Raw genomic sequence first — 27520 nt, forward strand, 5'->3', positions numbered from 1 at the left:
TAAAGGGGTCCTTAAAGCTGTACCAACAGACCTTACTCTCTGTGAAGCCTGTAAAATTTTCACCGAAAGCCAGATAAATTTTTCGAATGGTTTCCAGGTGCCAGTCTCTAACAGCTTCTGAAAAAATTCTGATGGAAAAAAAGTCCTTTTCATTCCGCCATTTCCAGACAATGAAAATCCGACGAGGGGGCGGGACCACTCCTTCCCAAGGCGTGCTCACAGGCCAATGACGTCACCGACAGGCGTGGAAAAACTCCCGCATGCGCACGAGGGTTCAAGCTTGTCTGACGTAAAAACATATGAATGAAATCCATATAGTTTTTGAAAAAAATAAAAAGGACCTATACTTTATTGACAGACCTTGTATACCGTTATCATGAAGGGATTCAATTTATATTGTGATACGAATTTTAAGTCATACTGCCCAGCCCTAACACTCTACTTCACTCTGAACAGTACAACTTACATGACTGACAACCACATTAATCAAGTATGCAGCAGAACAGAAAACTCATTTTACTTTATAAATTCATCACAACATAATGAAACAGAGAGCCAAACGGACGAGCTGGACAAAACAAAGCCGAGAGCTAGTTTCATTATGAGAAATTCATTTCTGTGGGAGCAAAAGTGAGCACTCCTGATTTATTTTGTTACCTGCTTATGTCCTGTTCTCCCTGTGCAAATCTCTGAAGACGCTGTAGCTCAGGATGAAGGATCAGGTCCATTAAATAAAATGAAAAAGATGTTTCTTCAAGACTGGGCACATGCCACTGAATATCCAAGTTCCAAAGGTCACCAGGCCGACCCCAGTCCTTCACGTTACAAAGAAAATAAAATAAGAAATAAAGATGTAAAGATTAGACAACTTCCAGTTGGAACTATACCACCTGATGAGAACAAACTAATTTATTATACATTCATTGAGCAAACCTCTGCCACGTTAATTTTTTTGCAAATCTACGTGCTGAGATGTATCCCGGTGTACTTTGGGAGGGAAATTCTGTGAACAAGTTCAGTTCAGAAATCTATGTTAAAAATAAAACTTAGAAATATGGCCAAATGTTTTTGATTTTAAAAAAACCTGTCTATTCATACATCTCACAGGTGCACTAATACACTGCTCAAGTATGCAGGTAATGTCATTTTGTAGCTCATATATGGTACATGCATCCTGGCAAGATGAAAATTCTGTGAACACGTTCAGTTTAAAGTCAATGAAAAAATAAAACAGAAATATAGCCAAATGTTTGATAAAAATCGCATGTACAACAGCAGATGATCAAGTATGCATTGTCATTTTGTGGCTCATATCCATTCCTCTCACCAGGAAATATGGCCAAAACTTTACTGAAATCTTTGCAGTGAATACATACAAAGATCTGACAAAATATTTCATGGGATATGTCAAATTTGCACATCAGAATGAAAATATCTGTCACTCATAAATGGTAAATGGACTGCATTTATATAGTGCTTTTCCATCTGCATCAGACGCTCAAAGCACTTTACAATTATGCCTCACATTCACCCCGATGTCAGGGTGCTGCCATACAAGGTGCTCACTACACACCAGGAGCAACAGGGGATTAAAGGCCTTGCCCAAGGGCCCTTAGTGATTTTCCAGTCAGGCGGGGATTTGTACCCATGATCTTCTGGACTCAAGCCCAACACCTTAACCACTAGACCAGGGGTAGGCAACCTGTTCCAGAAAGAGCCATGAGGGTGCAGGTTTTCTTTGCAGCCACTGACTCCACCAGGTGATTTCACTGATTAACTGATTCCATCTGCTCAAAGTGATATTAATCAGTAAAATCACCATGGTGGAGTCAGTGGCTGCAAAGAAAACCTGCACCATCATGGCTCTTTCTGGAACAGGTTGCCTACCCCTGCACTAGACTATCACCTCCCCCACCCCTCATACTCATTCTCTTTTACAACTATTTACAGGATACCTTAGTATAGCAGATCAAATATCATGCTGACTTCTCTTGGTGATTTAATTTTGGTCTCCCTCCCACAGCACAGGGAGGTTCCTCTATATGAGGGTTGCCATGTAAAAGTAACACCATAAAAAACACTGACAGTAAAATACCAAATGAGGTGCTGATACAATGATTTCAGTCTGTGAACAAGCAGCAGAACAGACACACTGACAGAAAGTGCGTGCACTGTTTTTAATGTGTTACTGTCTCCATGAGTCCCTGCTATCAAATAGCGAGAGAGAGAGACACAGTTTATGAACAGAGGCTTGTCTCACACAAAGTGAGGCAGTCTTATATAAATACACAGCGCTGTGTGTTGATTCCATCAGCAGCAAACACTGGCTGCTCACTGCACCTTGCAGACGAAGCGAGAGGAAGCATGCACTTTTTTTAGTGAATCAAGTTTGACAAAAAAACAACAAAAAAAAAACACCTTTATCAAGTTGATTCTTATTGGGTTCCATCAGTTTTTAATTGGTTCATCAACAGGCCGCTAAGGAGCTTTATCAGTGTAGCTTTTGAGGAAATACGTGTGGAAAAGCAGCACTCTCCAGATCAGAGAACGTCACTTAACTTGCACACGAGACCACTGCATTCACAACTGAAAGACGTGCACATGCAGCTGCAGCCCCTCCACTCAGTGTGATCATTCCACGACTCCATCGAAAATAACGCAGTTATCACTTTAAAAAGAAGTTACCATGACACAAAAATCACACTAACTTTACAAATTAATCCTTGCCATGGGAATCAGCACTCAGGCAGAGAAGAAGGCTCTCCAGAGAGTCGTAAAAACAGGTGAAAAAATTCTCAGGACTAAACTTCCATCTATAGACTCAATTTACAGTCAACGATGCATAGAGAGGGCACTGCACATTATCAGGGACCCCTCACCACCCTGCCCGCTTTCTTCTCAGGCCCAAACACACAGCTCACAGCCTGAGGAAAAGTAGAGCAGACAGCATCATTACACACAGGACTTAATTCCATAAAAGTTTTTTTCTGGCCACAGTCAGACTGACATCGTCCCTGAACTCAGAGTAATGGACTATTCACAACCAAAACCCACTGGGCAATATCTATCACTCAGCTATAACCTAATGTGCAATATTGTGTTTATTCCTTTTGAAATACAACCTCGATTCCAATGAAGTTGGGACGTTGTGTAGAATGTAAATAACAATAGAATACAATTATTTGCAAATCCTCTTCAACCTATATTGAATTGAATACACCACAAAGACAAGATATTTAATAATCAAACTGACAAACTTTATTATTTATACTTTAACTTATTAAAATAAGTCCTTTGTTGAGACTTTCGTTGGTTACCCACGTTAAATAAGAGAACCCCAGCCACCGTCCCAGAGGCTTCCAATGGATTGTTTGCTGTTGTGACGCTCTTCCAAGCTTTACACAGCTGCATACGCCTTTTATTTCTGTTTAGCACTCTTCTGGTTGTTAAGTGTATCTACTGTGAATCTTATTTAACTACAGTAAGTAAGTCCCTTCGGCTGCTCCCTTGTTTGCACTCGGGGTCGCCACAGCAAATCCAAGGTGGATCTGCATGGTGAATTGGCACAGGTTTTACGCCAAATGCCCTTCCTGACGCAACTCCACATTACATGGAGAAATGTGGCAGGGGTGGGATTTGAACCCGGAACCTTCTGCACTGAAACCAAGCGCTTTAACCACTTGGCCACCACCCCAGCCTTATTTAACTTCAGTCCTGTTGTGAATCGCTAGCGGTTAGCACTCACTAGCTAGGTCAACTCACCCCCCCCCCGCCATTACTTTTATAACCTTTTTTTACCTGCTTAATACTTCTGTTAGTTTGTCAGTGTAACTGCTGTAAATTTTAGGTCATTATTTTACCCCTGTGTAAATCTTAGGAGTGGTTAGCATTTTCGCTAGTGGTCAGCTTGCGTTAGCTAGTCCCCCCCCCCCCCCCCCCCCCGTTTCTTGAAAACTTCTGCTAGTGTTTTAGTGTAACTGTTGTGAATTTTAGCTTAGTACTTTACTCTTGTGTTAATCTTAGGAGTGGTTTACTCTTAGGAGGGGTTTTTTTCCCCTCTTGTTCCTACAAGTCTAATACTTCTGCTACTTTTTCAGTGCAACTGCAGTGAATTTTAACTCGTTTATTTACTTCTGTGTGAATCCTGTGTGAGCATTACGAGTGGGTAGCTTATTCATTATTAGTTAGTTTGTGCTTGCTTGGCTGTACTCTTGAATTTCCAAGTGCACAAAGTACACTAATTTACACCCTCCGTAAATCCTGCGTGATGTTGGAAGATAGGGTGGTGATTTTAGAGAGCCGTGTCCGTAAGATAGAACACCTTCTTAGCTCAGTGGAGTTAGATGTTACGGGCACTCCAGATGAGGTTAGTGTTGGGCCGGCTAGCGTGTCAATTAGCATCGGCTTAGAAACGCTGGCTCTGGAGGATGGCTTTCAGACTGTGGCTAGGCAGAGGAAGCCACTGCCAACTGTGAATCGGTTCTCCCCCTTGGATTTGCCTGATTGTGAATTCTCTGAGCCCATGAGTGACTTCTACTCCTGTCTCCAAACCGAAACGCCTGACTTTAGCGATAGGGGATTCTATCACCCGCAAAGTCAGGTTACAGACACCGGCTGACGTTAAATGTATTCCTGGGGCCAGAGCTCCCGACATTGCCTCCCATCTTGGGTGCTGGCACTGCAGAAGGAAAGACAGACTAACTACTAACTAAAAGGTTCATTAAAAGTCTGCTAACGAGTCTTTCATTGGATTCAGGTGTGTTGGAGCAGGGAGACAACTAAGAGTGTCAGGAAGGTGGCTCTCGAGGACCGAACTTGGCCACCCCTGCACTACACCCTACTATTGAGGTGGGCTCCATTACTGAGGTATTACCTAGATTTACAGAATTTAAGAGTATCTCTCTAGGCATGCTGCCGAAACTCGTAACGTCAACAAAAAGCACAACCTGTTTATTTGATCCTATACCAACAAAACTGTTTAAGGACCTGTGGCCCACTCTTAGGCCGACTGTGCTGGAAATTATTAATCTTTCTTTAACTTCTGGATCTGTTCCTAAATGTTTCAAATCTGCAGTGATTAAACCATTATTTAAGAAACCTAATCTTGACCCTAGTCTACTGAAAAACTATCAGCTGATATCAAATATATCATTTTGCTCTAAAATTCTGGAAAAAGTGGTTTCACGGCAGCTCGTGGACTATCTTACTGAGAATAATCTCTTTGAGCCACTGCAGTCTACTTTTAGAAAATATCATTCCACAGAGATGGCTCTCACTAAAGTGGTGAATGATCTTCTGCTTGCAATGGATTTGGACACCACTGTGGTTCTTGTGCTGTTGGATCTCAGTGCTGCATTTGACACCATGGATCATAATATTCTACTTGATAGGCTGGAAAATCATTTTGGGATTACTGGCAGTGCCCTTGCATAGTTGACGTCATAACTGACCAGTCGTTCTCACTGTGTTCTGTACAGTAACACTACCTCTAACCTTAGTGACATGAAATTTGGGGTTCCACAGAGGTCCGTCTGAGGCCCCCTGCTTTTCTCCCTTATTATTGCACCCCTTGGGCACATATTGCAGTGTTTTGGGATTACCTTTCACTGCTATGCTGATGATACTCAGTTATACATGCTGATACCTGGGTATAGAGGACCACCCCCAAAAGTCTCAGCCATTCACAAGCAAAGATGGGGCGAGGATCACCAATTTGTGAAGAACTGCATGAAAAAATAGTCCAACAGTTTAAGAACAATGTTTCTCAACGTTCAATTGCAAGGAATTTAGGGATTCCATAATCTACAGTCCATAATATAATCAGAAGATTCAGAGAATCTGGAAAACTTTCTACACGTAAGTGGCAAAGCCGAAAACCAACATTGAATGCCTGTGACTTTCGATCCCTCAGGCGGCACTGCATTAAAAACCGACATCATTGTGTAAAGGAGCTTACCATGTGGGCTCAGGAACACTTCAGAAAACCATTGTCAGTTAACACATTTCATTGCTACATCTAGTCAAGTTAAAACTCGACCATGCAACGCCAAAGACATACATCAACAACCTCCAGAAACGCCACTGCCTTCTCTGGGCACGAGCTCATTTAAAATAGACAGACGCAAAGTGGAAAAGTGCATTTCAAAAATGCATTTCATTTTTTCAGGTTTAGAGCCAAATTATTTCTCCAGTGTTCTAGAGTCTCAAACACTACACAATTATGTGACAAACTCAAAGCTGATTATTATCCGGAACATTTCGATATGCAACACATGGGTATTATACAAAAAAGTACCTTAAAATGGGAATTACTGAAAGTATGGAAAAATCAAGTGATCTCAGGGGGCTAACATTTCAAGGATGCATGGGAACTGTGTCAAAGAGTATAATCCCTTCCTAAATGTGACCAAAGATTCCTAAATGTGGCCAAAGATTAAAAGATGCAAGCAAATGATTACACAAGTAGATAACATAAAGGATGTCACTGTATGTTGATCCAAATGTTTGGTGGTGGTGGTGGTAGGGGAGAGATGAATAAACAAAAGACCTTTAATTATGCATTTCTTACAGTTGGCAAGCATGATAGGTTTAAGATATTAAATCTCTCCTTGAGTGTAGGAGACACTAATCCAGCCAGGTGAGCCATTATCCTTGCCTCTACGACTTAATAGGATCAAAGTAAATGCTGCTTTCACTTCACTAAGAAAGGAGCAGGCAATAAATCAAACAAGGTCATCATCAGTCTAAGAGACAGCCAACCTGTTTGATTTAACCAGGCCAAGTCAGGTATAGAAGCATGTGGAAGTGCCACATGATGCAGCAACCACTACACCATGGAACCACCTTGGGTCGTGTAAGGCAGACAATTGGTCGAGCCCCACCTTTCAAAATTAATCATCTATCTGCCACAGCCAGTTGAAACATGATCATCCCCTTAACCTTTTCCACCTGCTGGGGTCTTCAACACTGAGGCATTCGTGTGTTCTTAGCTGACGCTCGCTCACTATGCAAGTGACTCTCCATAAGTAACCACCGCTTTGACGCAAAGTCATTCCAGCAGTACACAAGGAAACCTAGTTCCAAAGACATCTACTCAACACCTTCAGTCACTCCTCACAACTATACTTCTATAAGATACAACTTCTATAAGATGAGAAGAACCATGAACCAAAAGACCTGGACCTTGGCTCTCTTGCAAAAATATCAGTGTTGCCAAACATCTAATGACTCCATTAAGCTCTTCCCAGGTGCCTCTCAATCTCAAAGACCAAGGACCAAGAGACATGAATGCCACTGTAGAGATAAGTGAATGTCTCCTCAAGTTCAACACTTCTGCCACATACAGATGTATCTTTAACTCACTCGATGCCATTGACTCTAAAACGCGTCTTTTCCGATAGTAATGCCCCGCGCCAAAGACGCGTCATGGAGCCAATTTCTTTTCTTCTCTTTTCTTTTCTTGTGGTATGTTTGTTGTTGACATGGACATAGAACTCAATTTTCTAAGGGGCTTGAAAAAACACTCAAATGCTGAAGAAATCCTGGCACTGGGATGTTCTGAACTTTGAAAATGGCTGGCACTCAATGAGTTAACTGATGAATCCAGGTTAGAAGTTAATTGTAATTGCAAACTGTAAGATTCGTTCCTCCCAGGTTCTCAAGTGCTGCAATCTGGGAATCCATTGAATCCACAAAGATCACAGCACGGTCCACAAAGTCAAGTCAGTAAATTCTTCCTCATATACCAAGGAACCCCCCCCCCACACACACACACACGCACACACACACTTTAGATAATGACTGTATTATTTCAAGCTGCTTCTATAAAAAAAATAAATAAATAAAAAAGTGGCATTATCATCATCAACCACTTTGCATTTCTATATCATTTTACAACCAGCAGATGTTCAGTCGTCCTCCTTTCTCGAGTTACATGTGCAGCAGGACAGAAAACTGAATGAAGCTATTTAATCCATACATTCTGACTCAGTTATGTTTCAAAAGAAACAAAGGAATTACCATCTACAAAATTCTGATCAATGTCTATACCTTGATGGGTAAGTAGTCACTGACTGGTTGGTGGAAACCTCCTGGAACACTGCAGTACTCTGTAGGGTAGATGAGCGTAGTGGAGCGAAGAATATGGTGCAGCAGGTTGCATGCTAGAGTGTAGCCTTGCTTACACTTTAGGTGTAGTGTCAACTGTAAGATCTGGACCAGTGCAGAACGGTAGGGCAAAATTTTGTCACCGTCAACACGAGTCACCTGACATACACATAGTAAAGATAGCGGGAAAGAGTGTTTTGCATTAAGAAATTTTCACATACATGGGAAATTAGATATTTATTCAGTCATTTATGTGACTACTGAATCACCTCTGACAGCAGCTGAAGATTCCACAACAGCTCCTTGTCAAGCTCCTCCTCATTCAACACTTCCTCATCTTGTAAAAAATAAATAAATAAAATTTAAAAAAAGGTCAGATGTACTGACAAAGAGGTCATGGGAGGATATAGAGATACATTTCAAAATGATTATTCCACACTTACTGACAGCAATCTGGCTAATGGCATTGCAGCAATGTGGCACAAACAGTTTGAGTGACTCTGCAGGATGACACTGAAAAACAGAAAAGAAAGGATGTGCAAAGGAAACATTTAACAATGCTGGTGCTTTATGTAAGATTTTCCCCACATTTATTACATGCTGTACCTCAAAAACAAGTCAAAATAGCTTCAGGTAGTACCCCAGACCATGTTCAATTGAAGTAAAATTAGTTATACAGTGGCAAGGAAAAGTTTGGGAACCCCTGGGGTTTTATAAAAAACATTCTATACAACATGAAAACTTAAATAAAATTGAATTCAATTTCTCTATTAGGGCTGTAAGGGCGAATGATACAACAGAGTGCCACAGGATATTTTTTCACCCACAAGACTATAACGTGCCAAATCAACATGCAGATCCATCTGTGGTTACGCCAAGCAAAAAAGGGAGAAGGGAGAAGCCTGGCCCTCACACAAATACATTAAATGGATTTAAGAGGTCCTTAAATTTGAAACCTCTGCTCCTGTAAATGTACAGGCACAAACAGCTGGTTGCCTCCTTGGACCTGGCACTTCTGGAATTATTTCAGAATAGAGAACGACAGAAAAAAAAAATAGTACAGGGCCTTCATCTTTCAAAGTACTAATATGTGAACACACTGGTTTTAAAACCCAAAACAGGGAGTAATGATTTGAATAAAAACAAATGCTGTTTCTAAGTATTGAAGCCGTAGAAAACCTCAAATTCAGGTGTATGATTAAAATTAGGGAGCCGCACTGCATTATTGATTCAGATTAAATTCAGCGGCATGTTTAAAATTAGGAAGCCATATCACATTATTGATCAAGAATTGTCGACACGACAGAAGGCTCAGGATTTTTGCAGAGGTGAAGAGCACCTTTCATTTGACAGGTGTTCAGTGACACAAGTTTCAATGGCACAGTCTTCAAGGAAGCATTTCATGAGAAAATATGTCTTCAGCACAAAATATGTTCTGGAAAGGAGGAGATGGATGTCGGTCGTTTATCGGTGTAGTAGGGGCAATGTTTTGTTTTATCTCAACAGACATCAAAATCTGTAGACTTCAGAATCTGATGTCTTCTGATGAAGGCCATGTACAATGATAGTAAACTACATTCTTTTGGCTTCCCCCTTTTTATTTATTTATTTTTTACTTTGGGTTACTGCCACAGCAGGTCAAATATGGTTCTGCATATTGATTTGGCACAAAGGCAGGGGTGGTGGCATAGGTGTCAACCAGACTCTGGAAAAACCAAAGAGGGTGCAGGTTTCTTTGTAACCCCCAACTCCACCAGGAGATTTCATTGATGAACTCAACCCGCTTGCACAGCCCATCTGCTATTAATCACCTGGTGGAGTTGGTGATTACAAAGAAACCTGCACCCTCTTTGCCCTTTCTGGCATCAGGTTGACACCTATGGGTGGCCAAGTGGTTAGTGCACTTGGTTTCAATGTGGAAGGTTGATGTTTTTACTTAGTTTATATCATGATGTAGAAATTTGTTTACTTTCTGAAATTTCAACTGTGTAAAACCCTAAAGCTTTCCAAACCTTCACATGCCATTGTATTTAAGAAAACTATTAGCTATATTATAAAAGCCATGTGGCCTGTGTGTGTGTGTGTGTGTGTGTGTGTGTGTGTGTGTGTGTGTGTGTGTGTGTGTGTGTGTGTGTGTGTGTGTGTGTGTGTGTGTGTGTGTGTGTGTGTGTGTGTGTGTGTGTGGCTTCAATCATGGAAAAACAAGGGGGAGCTGACATCTGTCGTTTGGCGTGATTATGTATTTTGGGTCAAGGATGAATGCTGCGAAAACAGAAATTTGACTGGACAAATATTTTTGGAGAAATTAGCAATTTAAGCTAAGCAATACACAATGGATACTGTGCCGCAATGCACCATGGGAGGGGTTTTGAGGTTTTAAATGTTATTGTGGTTTATGTTAGTTTAACAGTGTTGTTAGTGTCATTTATTTATTGTTTTTGTAGCTCAATTGGTTTAGTCAGCTTAGATAAGCCTCCTGTTGCTCTTACCATGAGTGATCTAAGTTTCATGTTGGTGCAATGAGTGAAATGTTTAGTGGCTTTAATGTATTCAGCCAGTGTCTTTGTTTGTCAAATTAAAACCACCTGCCTACAGCAGCTGTGCGTGCGTGCACGTATGTCTGTGTGTGCTGCTAAATACTTTCTGGACTCACGCCATTCCAGCAGGGCGTGGTAAGTCATCTTTATATTAAAAGTGTGAGTGTGGTGAGTAATTTTAAGTTCAATGTAACTACATAATGTAATTGTAAATACATGGATGACACAAGAAAGTGAAAACACTTATTTCCATTGAGGTCCATTTAAAATGAAATGACAAAAAGTAAGTAGAAATAAAGTATTAATAGTATATATGATAACAAGAACCTAAAAACAAAATTATAAATGCATTAAGACATAAATTAACATTAAAAAAGTACATAACAGGAAATAAAAGGGTTGAGTTGTTCTTCTAAAAATTGTTGAGGTCTAAGGTTCTAAAAACATTCTGGACTCACATTCCATTCCAACTCATTATACAAGCTTTGCTTAATTTATTACCACCCTTACCACAAAAATTTTAGATACCTACTGTATAAACACTACCCAATCTCGAGCCAGTGGATCCCCACGGGCAACATGCTAGTATTATTTAAAGATCTACAAGCTGTGAAGTACATTATCAAGGGAGGGGTGGGGGTGGAATTACTTTTTTTGTGAGTAATACTTCTTTTGTGGTTACTTCTCATGCAGTCTTAGCAATACATATACCAGGAGAGGCGTCCGTCCCATCATTAGGAGGGACAGCTGCCCTGTCATTAGGAGGGTGCTAACTAGACCACAACAGGTGCTAATTAGAACTATTGTTTAGTCACTAGCCTACAGCAGTCTGCCTCTCGGTAGGAAGGGTCTGGTTAGGTTTAAAACTCCACCTTTGTGGCTTCTGTTTATTCTTCTCTACAAGAGTCAAGACAGAAGTCAGACTACCAGAGCAAGAATTTTAGCTTAGGAAGCTTCTGTGATTTGAAGCGAAACGTCCTCGCGTCAAGCAACCCAGTCCAGTCGAAAATTCAAGCTTCTCTACAGTACATATGCCACTTTACTGACCCACTCTGCAGTAAACAAAAACTTATACGCATATTAAAAACACACACACCACAACAAACCTTGGATGTGGCTCTACACATGTCAGCCACCATTCTTCCAGCTACACGCGTCTCAAAGATGTTGGTGGTTGCAAAGTTGTACACTTTTTCCAGAGCCACCTGTCAAAACACCACAACATGGAGCTGGTTATGACAAATGGAAGAATTTATTGTACATGCATGATACAGTTGTTTGCACTCATAATGGGCACGTCATGTAATTTTGGGCTTTTAATGATGTCTGAACTGTTCTTTTGCCATGGTGACTGTATAGGATACATCAATAATGATTTGAAAAAAATAATTAGCTGGATAAGTTTAATTTATTTTCGATAATCTCAAATCCACAGAGTCAAAATTATACATACAAGCTCAAATATACTCAACAAAAATATAAATGCAACACTTTTGGTTTTGCTCCCATTTTGTATGAGATGAACTCAAAGATCTAAAACTTTTTCCACATACACAATATCACCATTTCCCTCAAATATTGTTCACAAACCAGTCGAAATCTGTGATAGTGAGCACTTTTCCTTTGCTGAGATAATCCATCCCACCTCACAGGTGTGCCATACCAAGATGCTGATTAGACACCATGATTAGTGCACAGGTGTGCCTTAGACTGCCCACAATAAAAGGCCACTCTGAAAGGTGCAGTTTTGTTTTATTGGGGGGGGGGTACCAGTCAGTATCTGGTGTGACCACCATTTGCCTCATGTAGTGCAACACATCTCCTTCGCATCATCCGTGAAGAGAACACCTCTCCAACATGCCAAACGCCAGCGAATGTGAGCATTTGCCCACTCAAGTCGGTTACGATGATGAACTGGAGTCAGGTCGAGACCCCGATGAGGATGACGAGCATGCAGATGAGCTTCCTTGAGACGGTTTCTGACAGTTTGTGCAGAAATTCTTTGGTTATGCTGAAACAATCGGTTTGATTGTTTCAGCAGCTGTCCGAGTGGCTGGTCTCAGACGATCTTGGAGGTGAACATGCTGGATGTGGAGGTCCTGGGCTGGTGTGGTTACTTTGGAGACGGCTTATGGTAGAGAAATGAACATTCAATACACGAGCAACAGCTCTGGTTGACATTCCTGCTGTCAGCATGCCAATTGCACGCTCCCTCAAATCTTGCGACATCTGTGGCATTGTGCTGTGTGATAAAACTGCACCTTTCAGAGTGGCCTTTTATTGTGGGCAGTCTAAGGCACACCTGTGCACTAATCATGGTGTCTAATCAGCATCTTGGTATGGCACACCTGTGAGGTGGGATGGATTAACTCAGCAAAGGAGAAGTGCTCACTATCACAGATTTAGACTGGTTTGTGAACAATATTTGAGAGAAATGGTGATATTGTGTATGTGGAAAAAGTTTTAGATCTTTGAGTTCATCTCATACAAAATGGGAGCAAAACCAAAAGTGTTGCGTTTATATTTTTGTTGAGTGTATATACATTCATTCACTTAAGTCTTTAATTAAGTGATGCTGAAGGTTCTACAATGTCTTTTAATGAGATAAGGCCAAGACCTATTATCTCCTCCTTAGTGATAATAATTGACTACAACTGTTTTTTTTTTCTCTTTGTAAGATTTTCTGTAGCTTGGTGCCTGGGGCTCAGCCACGTTTGGGTCCAGAATCTGACACTACACCAGACTCCAATACATTTGGAGTTTCAGACAGGGCCAAATCCCACATGGTGTCTTTTGACTGCCCAGTCTTCTCTACAGGCTTGACAGCACTCACTGGACTGACTAATACGCAGAACAATAGGAAAGTCCAGGGACCTCAGTAAAGGTCTAATGCCCCTTTCACACCGGGGGTGCTCCCAGTTGCGCCGTGCGTCATTATGACGACACCGCGTGGAAGCAACTCAGTGCCGAGATGATGCAGCTCGGCGCCACAACAGCACAAGGGGTGCAAAGGAGGAAGCAAGTCGGGTGCCAAAAAAATTAAACCTGTTTAATTTTTTTGATGTCCTGTGCTCGACGCAGACAGGAAGTGGTTCCAGCACAAGTCGGGGCAAAGAGGCCTAACTCGGGGTAAAGAGGCGTTACACGGCGTGACTCGGAAACCAATTTATGATTCCTGCTGTGTTCCATTGTTCCCACAGTATAAATCATACAGGATTGTTTTTATACCGCGTATTTAATGCAGTAAAAACTAATGCTGAAAAAAAAAAAAAAAAAAAAAAAAAGACCACAGAAAAAAAATGCTGATTGCAGCTCAGCTCCTTCTCTGTGTGGAGCTGTCTGGTGAAGAGACGCACTGAGAAGCAGCTGCAGCTTCTTCTCTCACAAATGTGTTTAAATAAAATCCATAAAAGTCCTCCTCACAGACTGATTGTCAGAAATATCCAGTAAAAAGTCCGGACATCTCTAGTCCACTCGTGGACGTTCGTTCACGCGTGCACATGTGAACAATTAAAAGAAAAAAAAAAGTCTGGCTGCAGGCATTAGTTCCTTCCCACATCAATCAATCAATCAATTTTATTTATATAGCGCCAAATCACAACAAACAGTTGCCCCAAGGCGCTTTATATTGTAAGGCAAGGCCATACAATAATTACGTAAAAACCCCAATGGTCAAAACGACCCCCTGTGAGCAAGCACTTAGCGACAGTGGGAAGGAAAAACTCCCTTTTAACAGGAAGAAACCTCCAGCAGAACCAGGGTCAGGGAGGGGCAGTCTTCTGCTGGGACTGGTTGGGGCTGAGGGAGAGAACCAGGAAAAAAGACATGCTGTGGAGGGGAGCAGAGATCAATCACTAATGATTAAATGCAGAGTGGTGCATACAGAGCAAAAAGAGAAAGAAACACTCAGTGCATCATGGGAACCCCCCAGCAGCCTAAGTCTATAGCAGCATAACTAAGGGATGGTTCAGGGTCACCTGATCCAGCCCTAACTATAAGCTTTAGCAAAAAGGAAAGTTTTAAGCCCAATCTTAAAAGTAGAGAGGGTGTCTGTCTCCCTGATCCGAATTGGGAGCTGGTTCCACAGGAGAGGAGCCTGAAAGCTGAATGCTCTGCCTCCCATTCTACTCTTACAAACCCTAGGAACTACAAGTAAGCCTGCAGTCGGAGAGCGAAGCGCTCTATTGGGGTGATATGGTACTATGAGGTCCCTAAGATAAGAAGGGACCTGATTATTCAAAACCTTGTAAGTAAGAAGAAGAATTTTAAATTCTATTCTAGAATTAACAGGAAGCCAATGAAGAAAGGCCAATATGGGTGAGATATGCTCTCTCCTAGTCCCCGTCAGTACTCTAGCTGCAGCATTTTGAATTAACTGAAGGCTTTTCAGGGAACTTTTAGGACAACCTGATAATAATCAATTACAATAGTCCAGCCTAGAGGAAATAAATGCATGAATTAGTTTTTCAGCATCACTCTGAGACAAGACCTTTCTAATTTTAGAGATATTGCATAAATGCAAAAAAGCAGTCTTACATATTTGTTTAATATGCGCTTTGAATGACATATCCTGATCAAAAATGACTCCAAGATTTCTCACAGTATTACTAGAGGTCAGGGTAATGCCATCCAGAGTAAGGATCTGGTTAGACACCATGTTTCTAAGATTTGTGGGGCCAAGTATAATAACTTCAGTTTTATCTGAGTTTAAAAGCAGGAAATTAGAGGTCATCCATGTCCTTATGTCTGTAAGACAATCCTGCAGTTTAGCTAATTGGTGTGTGTCCTCTGGCTTCATGGATAGAAAAAGCTGGGTATCATCTGCGTAACAATGAAAATTTAAGCAATGCCGTCTAATAATACTGCCTAAGGGAAGCATGTATAAAGTGAATAAAATTGGTCCTAGCACAGAACCTTGTGGAACTCCATAATTAACCTTAGTGTGTGAAGAAGATTCCCCATTTACATGAACAAATTGTAATCTATTAGATAAATATGATTCAAACCACCGCAGCGCAGTGCCTTTAATACCTATGACATCACAGTTAAAAAAAAAAAAAGGACAAAAAAGGACTTAAGTCCTGAGACAGGACATGTCAACATAAAGTAGAACTCCAGACATCACATTTGCTTAAGGACGGTTCGCTCGCGCTCGCAACTCGCGGTCAAAGGAGGAAAGATAAACTATAACAGAACTCAGAGCACAGCCCTGCAGCTCTGCACAAGAACAAATATAAAGTAGAAGAGAAGTCAGAGTGCACAGTCTGTCTGCAGCCAAACTGTGCACTCTGACTTCTCTGTGCAGAGAACCTGCAGGCTGCGTTCTCACCTCCTCTCTGCCCCCTGCTATGCGCACCTGACGCAGATATTCCTGCGTCGTCATGACACCACAGGAAGCAACTGGGAGCAGCCCCGGTGTGAAAGGGGCTAAGGAGAATTTTAGATTTACAGAAATTGGGAAGGTCTCTTGGAGCCATTTCTAAACAAATGCAGATTCCAAAATCATCCGTTGAAAACAATTGCACGTAAGTACAAGTGAGTCAGATGTATCATTCTGCAAAGGCTTGACACAAACTGTCACCCCCAGATGAAAGGAAATTGGTTAGGATGTTCAAGAACAACCCAGGAACAACCAAGCTCAGGCCTGCGATAAACTGGAAACTGCTGAAACTCCAGCGTCACTGTCCACAATGAAGCAAGTTTTATGTCACCATGGACTGAAAGGGTGCCAACCAAGAAAGAAGACCCTGCTCCAAAACTGACACCTTCAAGTTAAACTGAAATTTGCAGCTGGCTACATGGACAAGCCAAATGCCTCCTGGAAACAAGACAAAGATTAAGCTACTTGGCCACAATGACAAGGTATATTTTGGAGGACTAAAGGTGAGGCTTTTAAACCTAAGAACACTGTACCAAGTCTTAAACATGGCAGTGGTAGCACCGTCTTTGCTGCCAGTGATACTGGTGCATTGCACAGAGTGGATGGATTAATGAAGACGGCACCTCAAATCAGCAGCTAGACCATTGAAAATTGGCCACAGGTGGGTGTTCGAACAGGACGATCCCAATCACACATCAGAACTGGTTGTGGGTTGGATAGACTATGATTAAAAGCTAGGTCCGTGCCAATTTAAATGAATTCTACCAATTGTGTCAAGAAGAATGGTCAAATATCCTGCCAGAATTATGCCAGAACCTTGTTGAGGGCTATCAAAAGCATCTGGTCAAGGAAGAGCTTCTTAAGGGACATTTAACCAAATATTAGTGAGGGTGTATGTATATATTTGAGTCTGTATGATGCATCTGGGAAGTATTCACAGTGCTGTACTTTTTCTACATTCTGTTACGTGACAGCTTTATTCCAAAATGTAGTAAATTCATTTTTTTCACCTCAAAATTCTACTCACAACACCCCATAACAACACCATGAAGGTGCGCCAAGCTTGCAGCATTGTATTCAAGAAGACTTGAGACTGTAATTGTTGCCAAATGTGCATCAATAAAGTATTGAGCAATTGGTGTGAATACTTACGTATGTGTGATTCCTTAGATTTGTTTTTTTTATATAAATTTGCAAAAATCTTAAAAACATTTTCTACACTGTCATTAGGGGGTATTGTGTGTAAAAGTTTGAAGACAAAAATGAATTTCATGCAATTTGGAATAAGGCTGTAAAATATACTCAACAAAATATAAATGCAACACTTCTGGTTTTGCTCCCATTTTGTATGAGATGAACTCAAAGATCTAAAACTTTTTCCACATACACAATATCACCATTTCCCTCAAATATTGTTCACAAACCAGTCTAAATCTGTGATAGTGAGCACTTCTCCTTTGCTGAGATAATCCATCCCACCTCACAGGTGTGCCATACCAAGATGCTGATTAGACACCATGATTAGTGCACAGGTGTGCCTTAGACTGCCCACAATAAAAGGCCACTCTGAAAGGTGCAGTTTTGTTTTACTGGGGGGGATACCAGTCAGTATCTGGTGGGACCACCATTTGCCTCATGCAGTGCAACACATCTCCTTCGCATCATCCGTGAAGAGAACACCTCTCCAACGTGCCAAACACCAGCAAATGTGAGCATTTGCCCACTCAAGTCGGTCACGACGATGAACTGGAGTCAGGTCGAGACCCCGATGAGGACGACGAGCATGCAGATGAGCTTCCCTGAGACGGTTTCTGACAGTTTGTGCAGAAATTCTTTGGTTATGCAAACCGATTGTTCCAGCAGCTGTCCGAGTGGCTGGTCTCAGACGATCTTGCAGGTGAACATGCTGGATGTGGAGGTCCTGGGCTGGTGTGGTTACACGTGGTCTGCGGTTGTGAGGCTGGTTGGATGTACTGCCAAATTCTCTGAAACGCCTTTGGAGACGGCTTATGGTAGAGACATGAACATTCAATACACGAGCAACAGCTCTGGTTGACATTCCTGCTGTCAGCATGCCAACTGCACGCTCCCTCAAATCTTGTGACATCTGTGGCATTGTGCTGTGTGATAAAACTGCACCTTTCAGAGTGGCCTTTTATTGTGGGCAGTCTAAGGCACACCTGTGCACTAATCATGGTGTCTAATCAGCATCTTGGTATGGCACGCCTGTGAGGTGGGATGGATTATCTCAGCAAAGGAGAAGTGCTCACTATCACAGATTTAGACTGGTTTGTGAACAATATTTGAGGGAAATGGTGATATTGTGTATGTGGAAAAAGTTTTAGATCTTTGAGTTCATCTCATACAAAATGGGAGCAAAACCAAAAGTGTTGCGTTTATATTTTTGTTGAGTATAAAATGTGGAAAAGGTGAACTGCTGTGAATACTTTCTGGATGCACCGTACAAGTTATTAGAGTCATTAATGATGTATGCTGTACAATAATTCTAAGGTGGCTAAAGAGCAGTTCAAAGAAGTCATGAAAAACCCAAAGTTACCATGATATTCAGGCTCCCGTTGAGTGTATGTAAACGTCTGGTCAGGACTGCATATTTTACTATTGACTCTCTCCTTTAACTGAGGACGCGAGACAAAGAATGTCATATGTTGGGAAGAGTTTAAAGCCCACTGAGGCCTTCTGTGGTCTTCAGCTATACCCACAACGCTGAACTGAACCAAAGAATTGTTACCTTGAAAATGTCCAAGGAGCATTGTGTAAGGATGGTACTAAAGGTGGATGACAGGCCCAATTCCACCAGACTTTCAAAATGTGTCATTTTCTCAGTTTCCATCTCCTCTCGAGTTTGCTCCAATGTGCTGCTATCAATTAGGGCAAAGCATCTGTGCAGATTAAAAAACAATGAGCTAAAACGTGTAATATTGTCAGACCTGTAAACACACACACATATAACATTTTAAAGTTGTAAAATGTACAGGTGTGATGCTTTCCCCTCCCAGTCATTTGTGATTGTGCTCAAACATTCATGTACTCATATTAACATGATATTATCACCTTCATTTCATTAATCCTTGTCCCATAAATACTCTCACTATGGACTGGATGGATTAAATTTTTTGGAAATGCTACTGAAACACAATAAATCAATCATTAAAAAATAACCCCTGTGATGTAATTTGACTTATAAGGGGCACTGCTTCCCACAGGGCATGCTCGACCATAGGTCTGTCATGAAAACTTTTGTTGGACAAGATATGTATTGCCTTAGAAAATATCACAAAATGTGATAATTTCATAGTGTTTATGTCATTTTAGGACCATTTTATGCTTTAATGATTTAATGCTAATAGCATAAAAACGCAAATATTGGCTTTCAAAGAGCAATGAACTTTTAATTCTCAAGAATATTCAACTTTGGAAATGAAATGTGAAAATAAATAAAATTTCCTAAATCAGTGCTTGAATTAACGGGCTATTTTTTTCCCACATGATGGACCCTTCTCACGCATCAATTTCATGTCGTTTGATATTGTGCATAATTCATAAATAATAGTTTAAAAGTTAAAAACATTAATATTGGATTGATGTAGCATTTGCTCCCATGTTCAACACTTATGTACATTACCTTTAATCTAGTGAGCAGCAGACAGCTGCATCAGGCACATGATGACCATGTGACAGAATGCAATGTAACTCTTTCATTAAATGTTTTTGAATTGGATTACATCTCGTCATTTCCTTTGGTTGAATTTAATGTGTTTTTTGTTGTTTTTATGCAGCGTGCAGCATGTCGGGCCACACTGCCTTCAGTATTTTGTTAATTTTAAGTATGCTTGACTTTGTGCAAATGACTGAATCTCATAAATCCTCATTTTGCACATACTGAATATAATTGTGTACAGTGTCCACATTCTGCAACCATCCTATCAGTGAAATCTTTTGCAAATTCATATAAAACGCCTGCTTAAACTCATATGCAGTGTGGACTGATTTCATAAGTGGACAGTATCTCAATACAAATGTGGAACGGTATGCTTTGAATTTTAGGTTCATATTCTGGAGGAAAAAGGTAAGTTATCCAGTTTCATTTATTCTTCCAAACTTTCTCAAAGGAATAATGTAATTGCTTTGTGGTAACTGGCTGGCTTGCTGAGAGTAGGGATGACCACCTCCTCCAGACAGCAGGAGAGGGACAGAAACAGCTTGACTCGCCGACATGGTGCCTACATATTACAACAAACGTGCATGTAGAGGGCGATTTACCAAGGTCAGAAAAAAAATTATGTTCATCTTGTTTTATTTAAACAGATGTTTTTATCAGACCTAAAGAAAGCAGAAATACTGTGTATCTGGAAAGTATTAACAGCACTTCACTTTTTCCACATTTTGTTATGTTATGGCCTAATTCCTAAATCAATTAAATTCATTTTTCCCTCAGAATTCTACTCACAACACCCCATAATGACAAGATAATTTTTTTTTTAACTTTTGCAAATGTATTAAAAAAAAAAAAAAAAGAAATCACATGTACATAAATATTCGCACCCTTTGCTCAATACTTTGTTGATGCACCACTGGCAGCAATTACAGCCTCAAGCCTTCTTGAATATGATGCCACAAGCTTGGTGCACCTATCTTTGGGCAGTTTTGCCCATTCCTCTTTGCGGCACCGCTCAAGCTCCATCAGGTTGGATGGGGAGTGTCGATGCACAGCCATTTTCAGATCTCTCCAGAGATGTTCAATCGGATTCAGGACTGGGCTCTAGCTGGGCCACTTAAGGACATTCCAGAGTTGTCCTGGAGACATTCCTTTGATATCTTGCTGTGTGCTTAGGGTCATTCTCCTGCTGAAAGATGAACCTTTGCCCCAGTCTGAGGTCACGAGCGCTCTGCAGCAGGTTTTCATTCAGGATGTCTCTGTAGATTGCTGCATTCATCTTTCCTTCAATCTTAACTTGTCCCCCAGTTCCTGCTGCTGAAAAACATCCCCACAGCATGATGCTGCCACCAACATGCTTCACTTTAGGGATGATGCCTGGTTTACTCCCAACATGACGCCTGGCATTCACACCAAAGAGTTCAATCTTTGTCTCATCAGACCAGAGAATTTTGTTTCTCATGGTCTGAAAGTCCTACAGATGACTTTTGGCAAACGCCAGGCGAGCTGCCATGTGCATTTTACAAAGAAGTGGCTTCCATCTGGCCACTCTACCACACAGGCCTGATTGGTGGATTGCTGCAGAGATCGTTGTCCATCTGGAAGGTTCTCCTCTCTCCACAGAGGAATGCTGGAGCCAATCCCATCTCGGACGACTACAGACAATTCCTTTGACTTCATGCTTGGTTTGTGTTCTGATATGCACAGTCAACTGTGGGACCTTGACTGTAGAAAGGTGTGTGCTTTTCCAAATCATGTCCAATCAACTTAATTTACCCCAGGTGTACTCCAATTAGGCTGTAGAAACATCTTGAGCTTCATGGTAAAGGTTGTGAATACTATGTAGATATCATTTCTTCTTTATTATTTTTAATAAATTTGCAAAAATTAAAAAAAAGTTTCACATTGTCATTATGGGGTATTGTGTATAGAATTCAAATGAAAAAAAAAAAAAAAAGAATTTCATCCATTTTGGAATAAGGCTGTAACATAACCAAATGTGGAAAAAGTTAAGCGCTGTGAATACTTTCTGCATACTGCATGCTGCCATTACAAATGTACTACAGAATATATCTGTTGATTACTGGCTTCCTTTTGGTGTACACTTTTATTAATTTGTTTTTTTAATCAAAAACCTACTTGTCCGTGAACTGAAGAACAAAGTCCTCAAACTCAGCGGAAGCTGAGCACATCTCTCTTTCTACCTGGAAGACAGCCAGAATGATAAGACATCTGTAGCATTATTGCAAAATGTATTTACAAAGAATTGGAAATTTGCTGATGATGGTGGTCACATTGACTGGAGTAGGGTATTCACCTCTGTCAAGTCATTTTTGTCATGTAAAGCAGATGAACAGTCCACCAAAGGCACAAGAGTCACAAATGTAGCAATAAATTGGAACGTTATCTGTTGGAATAATGACAACTTTATCAGATCTTAAACTCGTTCATAAACAGGGCCACCAAAACCACTGACAGAAGGCCACGAGACATTGACCATGAAAACTACCATGCATTTGCTGAAGTCGTTCGGATCTACGCCTGGCAGAGCTCTCATGAGCAGGGGCAGCATGTGAGTGGGGCCCTCAGGAAAACTCTTTCCACCAGACACTAGGCTTCGTGCCACACCAATCATGCAGCTCAGAGTGGCTGTCAGCTGGTGAGGCTCGATTAAAGTCTCCAGAGCAGGGTATGTTCTAGGGCAGAAATAGAGTACAAGTTGTTTCTTGTGCTTGCATTCAAATCTGAAGCCTTGCATATTATCTGTAGAGGATACACAACTTTAAACAAGAAATTCTCTTGCTGAATACAACTTACTTCTCTAATACAGGGGGAATAACCAACTCAGGCCTCATCAAAGCTAAGTTCTGCAGGGCCTGGGCTGCATCAAGACTGCCCGTTTTGCTGAACATGGCTAACAGAACTGGCTGCATCATACTCTCCACAAAGTTTGTTATATCTTCCTCTGTGAGCTTGTGAGTGTTGGGTACTGGCGTAAGCCATGAGGGCTTTCTGTGGCGTTCTCTGTGAAGTCGCCGTACCACACTAGCTGGCAGACGTTGTAGTAGCTTCATGAGCTTCATCTAAACAAGACAACAGGAGGACAGAAAAACAGACACATGAGAAATGGTGACACAGAAGAGGAAAGTGTGCCTCCATGTCATCTGGACAAATGGAAAGGTCAAGGGTGTACAGTATGCAGTACTTGTGGAGACAGATTGCTACAAACAGAAGCCAGGAATCTGTGAACAAACCATTGTCTGTCATATATTGTGCATCCGGAAAGTATTCACAGCACTTCACTTTTTCCACATTTTGGTATGTTACAGCCTTATTCCAAAATGGAATTAATTCATTTTTCCCCTCAAAACACCCCATAATGACAACATGAAGCTTTTTTTTTTTAAATTTATTAAAAACAACACAAAAAAACCCCTAAGAAATCACATGTACATAAGTATTTACAACATTTGCTCAATACATTGTTGATGCACCGTTGGCAGCAATTACAGCCTCAAGTATTCTTGAATATGATACCACAAGCTTGGTGCACCTATCTTTGGGCAGTTCTGCCCATTCCTCTTTGCAGCACCTCTCAAGCTCCATCATGTTGGATGGGGAGCATTGGTGCACATCAATTTTCAGATCTCTCCAGCGATGTTCAATCAGATTCAGGTCTGGGCTCTGGCTGGGCCACACAAGGACATTCAGAATTGTTCTGGAGCCACTCCTTTGATATCTTGGCCTGTGTGCTTAGGGTCATCCTGCTGAAAGATGAACCATCGCCCCAGTCTGAGGTCAAGAGCGCTCTGGAGCAGGTTTTCATCCACAACGTCTTTGTACATTGCTGCATTCATCTTCCCTCACTCCTGACTAACCTCCCAGTTCCTGCCGCTGAAAAAAATCCCCACAGCATTATGCTCAATTGTGAGCCTCATGGCAAAGGCTGTGAATGCTTATCGACAAATGAGTTTCGGGGTTTTTTTGTTTGTTTTTTAAAAAATTGCAAAAATCTTTAAAAAAAAACCTTTTTTCTCATTATGGGGTGCTGTATGTAGAATTTTGAGGGAAAAAATAATTTAATCTATTTTGGAATAAGACTGTAACAAGGAAATGTGGAAAAAGTGAAGAGCTGTGAATACCTTCTGGATGCACTGTATTTACAAAGGAGAAGCTCAATGAAATGTGCATAATTTGCACAGCAAAGCTGGTCAGCTTTTGCAAGTACATAAAAGCACTAGTGGTTAGCGACACAAAAATGGCATAGCCTCAAGTTAACAAAAGAGGTTAAAAGAATTATTTAATTGTAAACCTCTGGATCTCATGCTGGTAATAAAGTATTAGCTACATTGGTAAATATCTCACATGATTTCAATCAACATGAATGAAATATACACAAACTTATCCCACATCCAAAAATAAAGATTTGTGTATGTGTTTTCAGCTTCCCGAAAACAGAAAGGCATGCTGTTCTGATGCCCATGACTTTTAATAACACAGTCAGGCTCTCACTCACATGTCCACTCGTCACTTCTGAACTTGATACCAGTGCAAACCCATTCTGATGAAACAATCAGCCCAGCAAAAAAAATGACGAAAGACTACACCATCTGGTGTTGTCAATGTTGCTGCAATGTATAAATGATGCTGAAATAATGTCCACATCTAATGCTTGTATATACAGTTAATTATTCAAGATAATGTTCATGGCAATTCCTCCCTGTGCTTTTCACTATTAAATCGCAATGTATTCAAATTTGTTTTAAAATAAAATCACAAATTCACGCATACAGGTTGGAAATGCAGCTTCTCACACTGTGTTGATGACAAATCAATAGTTTAATGATCTTTGTTTTGCTCATCGATTAATAATTTTGACACTACATAAAGAGTCAATATAATTAAGTGACTTGTGATAAACTAATCCAGGCCACTGCATTGGTGTTAGTCCACCTGTTGTATTAGGGATGCTGGATTTTATGAAAAAGTTATCATCATTATTATCGTTATCGTCAAAAACAGATTATGATTTGTGAGGTGGAGAATGTATGGTCGTACATTGTTACAATCAGGTCAATGACTGTTTAGACACAGTCCACAAATTTTGAAATTCTGCCACCACCACAATGGCACCACAATGGAGTTGAAAGGAAGCAATCAAGATCCTACATATGTCACAGAAGTGTAAAACAAGCTGTCAGGCTGAAATGATGTTAATTTCATGAGAAATTCTGTAAGCCTACTCAAATTGGTGGATTTTTAGGATGTTTTTATAAAACCTTAAACACATGAATATGTAACAGGCATGTTAAAAACAGGTTTTACACAATATGACCACTTTGACACTACAAAACCACCTTGGATTTTAGGTCACAACTACTAAGGCAGATAACCAACCCATCCCACATCTCCAAAGTAACTGTCCACCTGCTGCCACCAGGTGAGATGTGGATGTCCCCTCAGCCTTCTCCACCTGCTTGGGTCCTCAACACGAAAACAAGTGGATTCTGGATCATGCCCAGTGAAATGCTCCACATAGCCAAAATGTCACAACAGGCACAACCTCACAATCTCCCCCTCTTCTTATTGTCCCCAAGTAACGACTCATTTGACTCAAAGTCATTCCTACGGTTCTCAAAGATCCTCTAAAGAGACCTAGTACCAAAGACATGTGGTCACTGCCTAAGTTACTGGTTATCTGTATCATACAAGCAAGAAAAAAGGCTTTATGTAAACTTTTAGGCTCACCTGCACCATCAACATGCAAAAAAAAAAAAAAAAAAAAAAAAGCAGACTTACCAGCCAGCGACCATGGTTTGATGGGTGGAAGAAAGATGTAATACTGTTGAAAAGTCCACTGAGTTGTGCTTGTGCTTGCTTGCTGGGCCCTCCCTGAAATTACCACAGTAGAACTGATAAACCTTTATCAACACTATGTGGTAGGTTGAATTAATGCAGCGTCAAAACCTTTCTGAATTGAATTATGAACAAACCAGGAGGGATGAGACCCAGAGCACCACATGGCCGATGTCGTAGGCACTGGTGATGTATCGTGGGACAATCATCTGACCAGTTCCCACCGGGAGATTGAAACTCCTCAAAATTCTTGTGAAAATCTAAAAATGAGAGGGGGGGCAGTAGAAATAATTATGGTTGAACTCCAACCCCACTATGACATAGTATGCACTTCCACTGAGGAATTAAAAGCTTTAGAATGTATAGCCTGAGTGCCACATAAGTATCTCTTATTTGTTTAAAAACTGATCACAAATGTAAGATATTTTACTAAGCTGATCAGCTGAGGAAGGTAAATTTATGTTGTTACACTCAACTGCAACACAGACATGATGCAAGTCAACTGCTGTCACCAGCAAGAAGATCAACAGAGAAACTTGATAGTTTGTTTCTCTGACAAGCATCAATGACCATAACATGCACATCATGAGCCAAATTGCAAGCGTCAGGAACATGATACCTTCTTCCAAAACATCAAAACAAACAAGCTCACTTCTGCAGTAGGTGTGAAACAGGGTTACTCAGAAAAATGGGGCAACCAACCTTAGGGATATAAGGATCCCAATCAATGTGGCCAATGTTGTCATTGGCCAAGCGAGCAAAGAGACTGACCAGATGCTGCAGAGATGCAAGACAAATGGGAAAAACAGAGACAGTACTAAGCATTCAATATTTTAAGTATAATGAAATGAACACTTATGTTTTTGGAAAACAGTTGATTTTCATGTTATACTACTTATCCAAAAGTATCAGAGATACAATTTGTGAAATTGTATTACATTCCCATATCTGGGTTTATTAAGGAATTAAAGAGGCCATGTGACATCTTTACCAGAGTAAGTTACTCACCACTTCCCAGGTTGGAAGCTTTTGCACTGACATCCATAAACTGGTGAACTCATCAAACCACAACCTGTCATACATACAATTATTTAAAGATGAAACATTTACACATTCAGAGAGGTGACAATTAATAGGCAGATGCTGCAAGGAAATTTTAATGTCAAACAGAAGATTCAGAGATTGTTAGGACCAATTAGAACTTAATAAATGTCAATTCCTTCTCACTGGCTAAACAAATTAGTTAACTTGCTTTTCCTGCTAGCACTCTCGCATTCTCTAGAAGCACATTCATTTGTTAATGTGTACATGGTTCTACAAATCTTTGTTAGAAGTTCAAACTCTAATCACATTCTATGGTACTGCACATATTTGACCAGTCACTGATTTGGCACACTGCAATTTATCTCAACGGTGCCGTTATGGTTTGAAGTCCGAAGAACGTGCTTTCTCATTAAGTAAAGAGTAAAAATGCTTAAATTTTAGGGAGCCCAAGACCTTAATGGATGCTTTGTAGGTAGTAATGTGTCAAATGTTAGAAAAGAAGTCACTCCCACTATTTTTACATCTCTGTGAAATGGTGTGGGCAAACAGAAAAAGACAATATAACTAGACGATCCAATTCTAGTTATATTAGGTGCGAATAAAAGAAGTCACTCCCACTATTTTTACATCTCTGTGAAATGGTGTGGGCAAACAGAAAAAGACAATATAACTAGACGATCCAATTCTAGTTATATTAGGTGCGAATACCTTCACCGGGTAACAATTCTATGCAGTCAGGTCCACAAGTAGTTGGACAGTGTCACAACTTGTGTAATTTTGCCTCTATACAAGACACTACAGCTGAAATGAAAAAAGCCCAGAAAAGTTGATGTCCCTTCTTGACCAGGTTAACATAAGGTTTTTTGTTGTTGTTGTTTATTTTGCAAGGTAAAGTTTTAAGCGCCATTTATAATTGTAACT

At 40.6% G+C, this 27520-nt stretch overlaps 1 protein-coding gene across 2 annotated transcripts in view; it reads right to left on the reverse strand.

The window, feature by feature from the left end:
• The window catches only part of psme4a (proteasome activator subunit 4a), a 102585-nt gene that overhangs the window by 45725 nt on the left and 29340 nt on the right, over positions 1 to 27520 (reverse strand). For both annotated transcript variants that reach the window (XM_034184291.1, XM_034184292.1), the window contains exons 6-19: positions 26564 to 26627; positions 26258 to 26332; positions 25693 to 25815; positions 25499 to 25591; positions 22517 to 22782; positions 22209 to 22395; positions 22017 to 22106; positions 21839 to 21903; positions 18773 to 18923; positions 11750 to 11848; positions 8550 to 8619; positions 8376 to 8443; positions 8050 to 8265; positions 658 to 815 (exon numbers count right to left, since the gene is read on the reverse strand). In XM_034184291.1, coding sequence (XP_034040182.1) covers positions 658 to 815; positions 8050 to 8265; positions 8376 to 8443; positions 8550 to 8619; positions 11750 to 11848; positions 18773 to 18923; positions 21839 to 21903; positions 22017 to 22106; positions 22209 to 22395; positions 22517 to 22782; positions 25499 to 25591; positions 25693 to 25815; positions 26258 to 26332; positions 26564 to 26627 — 1725 coding nt within the window. The remainder of the gene's footprint in view (positions 1 to 657; positions 816 to 8049; positions 8266 to 8375; positions 8444 to 8549; positions 8620 to 11749; positions 11849 to 18772; positions 18924 to 21838; positions 21904 to 22016; positions 22107 to 22208; positions 22396 to 22516; positions 22783 to 25498; positions 25592 to 25692; positions 25816 to 26257; positions 26333 to 26563; positions 26628 to 27520) is intronic.

Source organism: Thalassophryne amazonica, chromosome 13 (genome assembly GCF_902500255.1).
Source record: "Thalassophryne amazonica chromosome 13, fThaAma1.1, whole genome shotgun sequence".
In the NCBI taxonomy this organism is placed as follows: Eukaryota; Metazoa; Chordata; class Actinopteri; order Batrachoidiformes; family Batrachoididae; genus Thalassophryne; species Thalassophryne amazonica.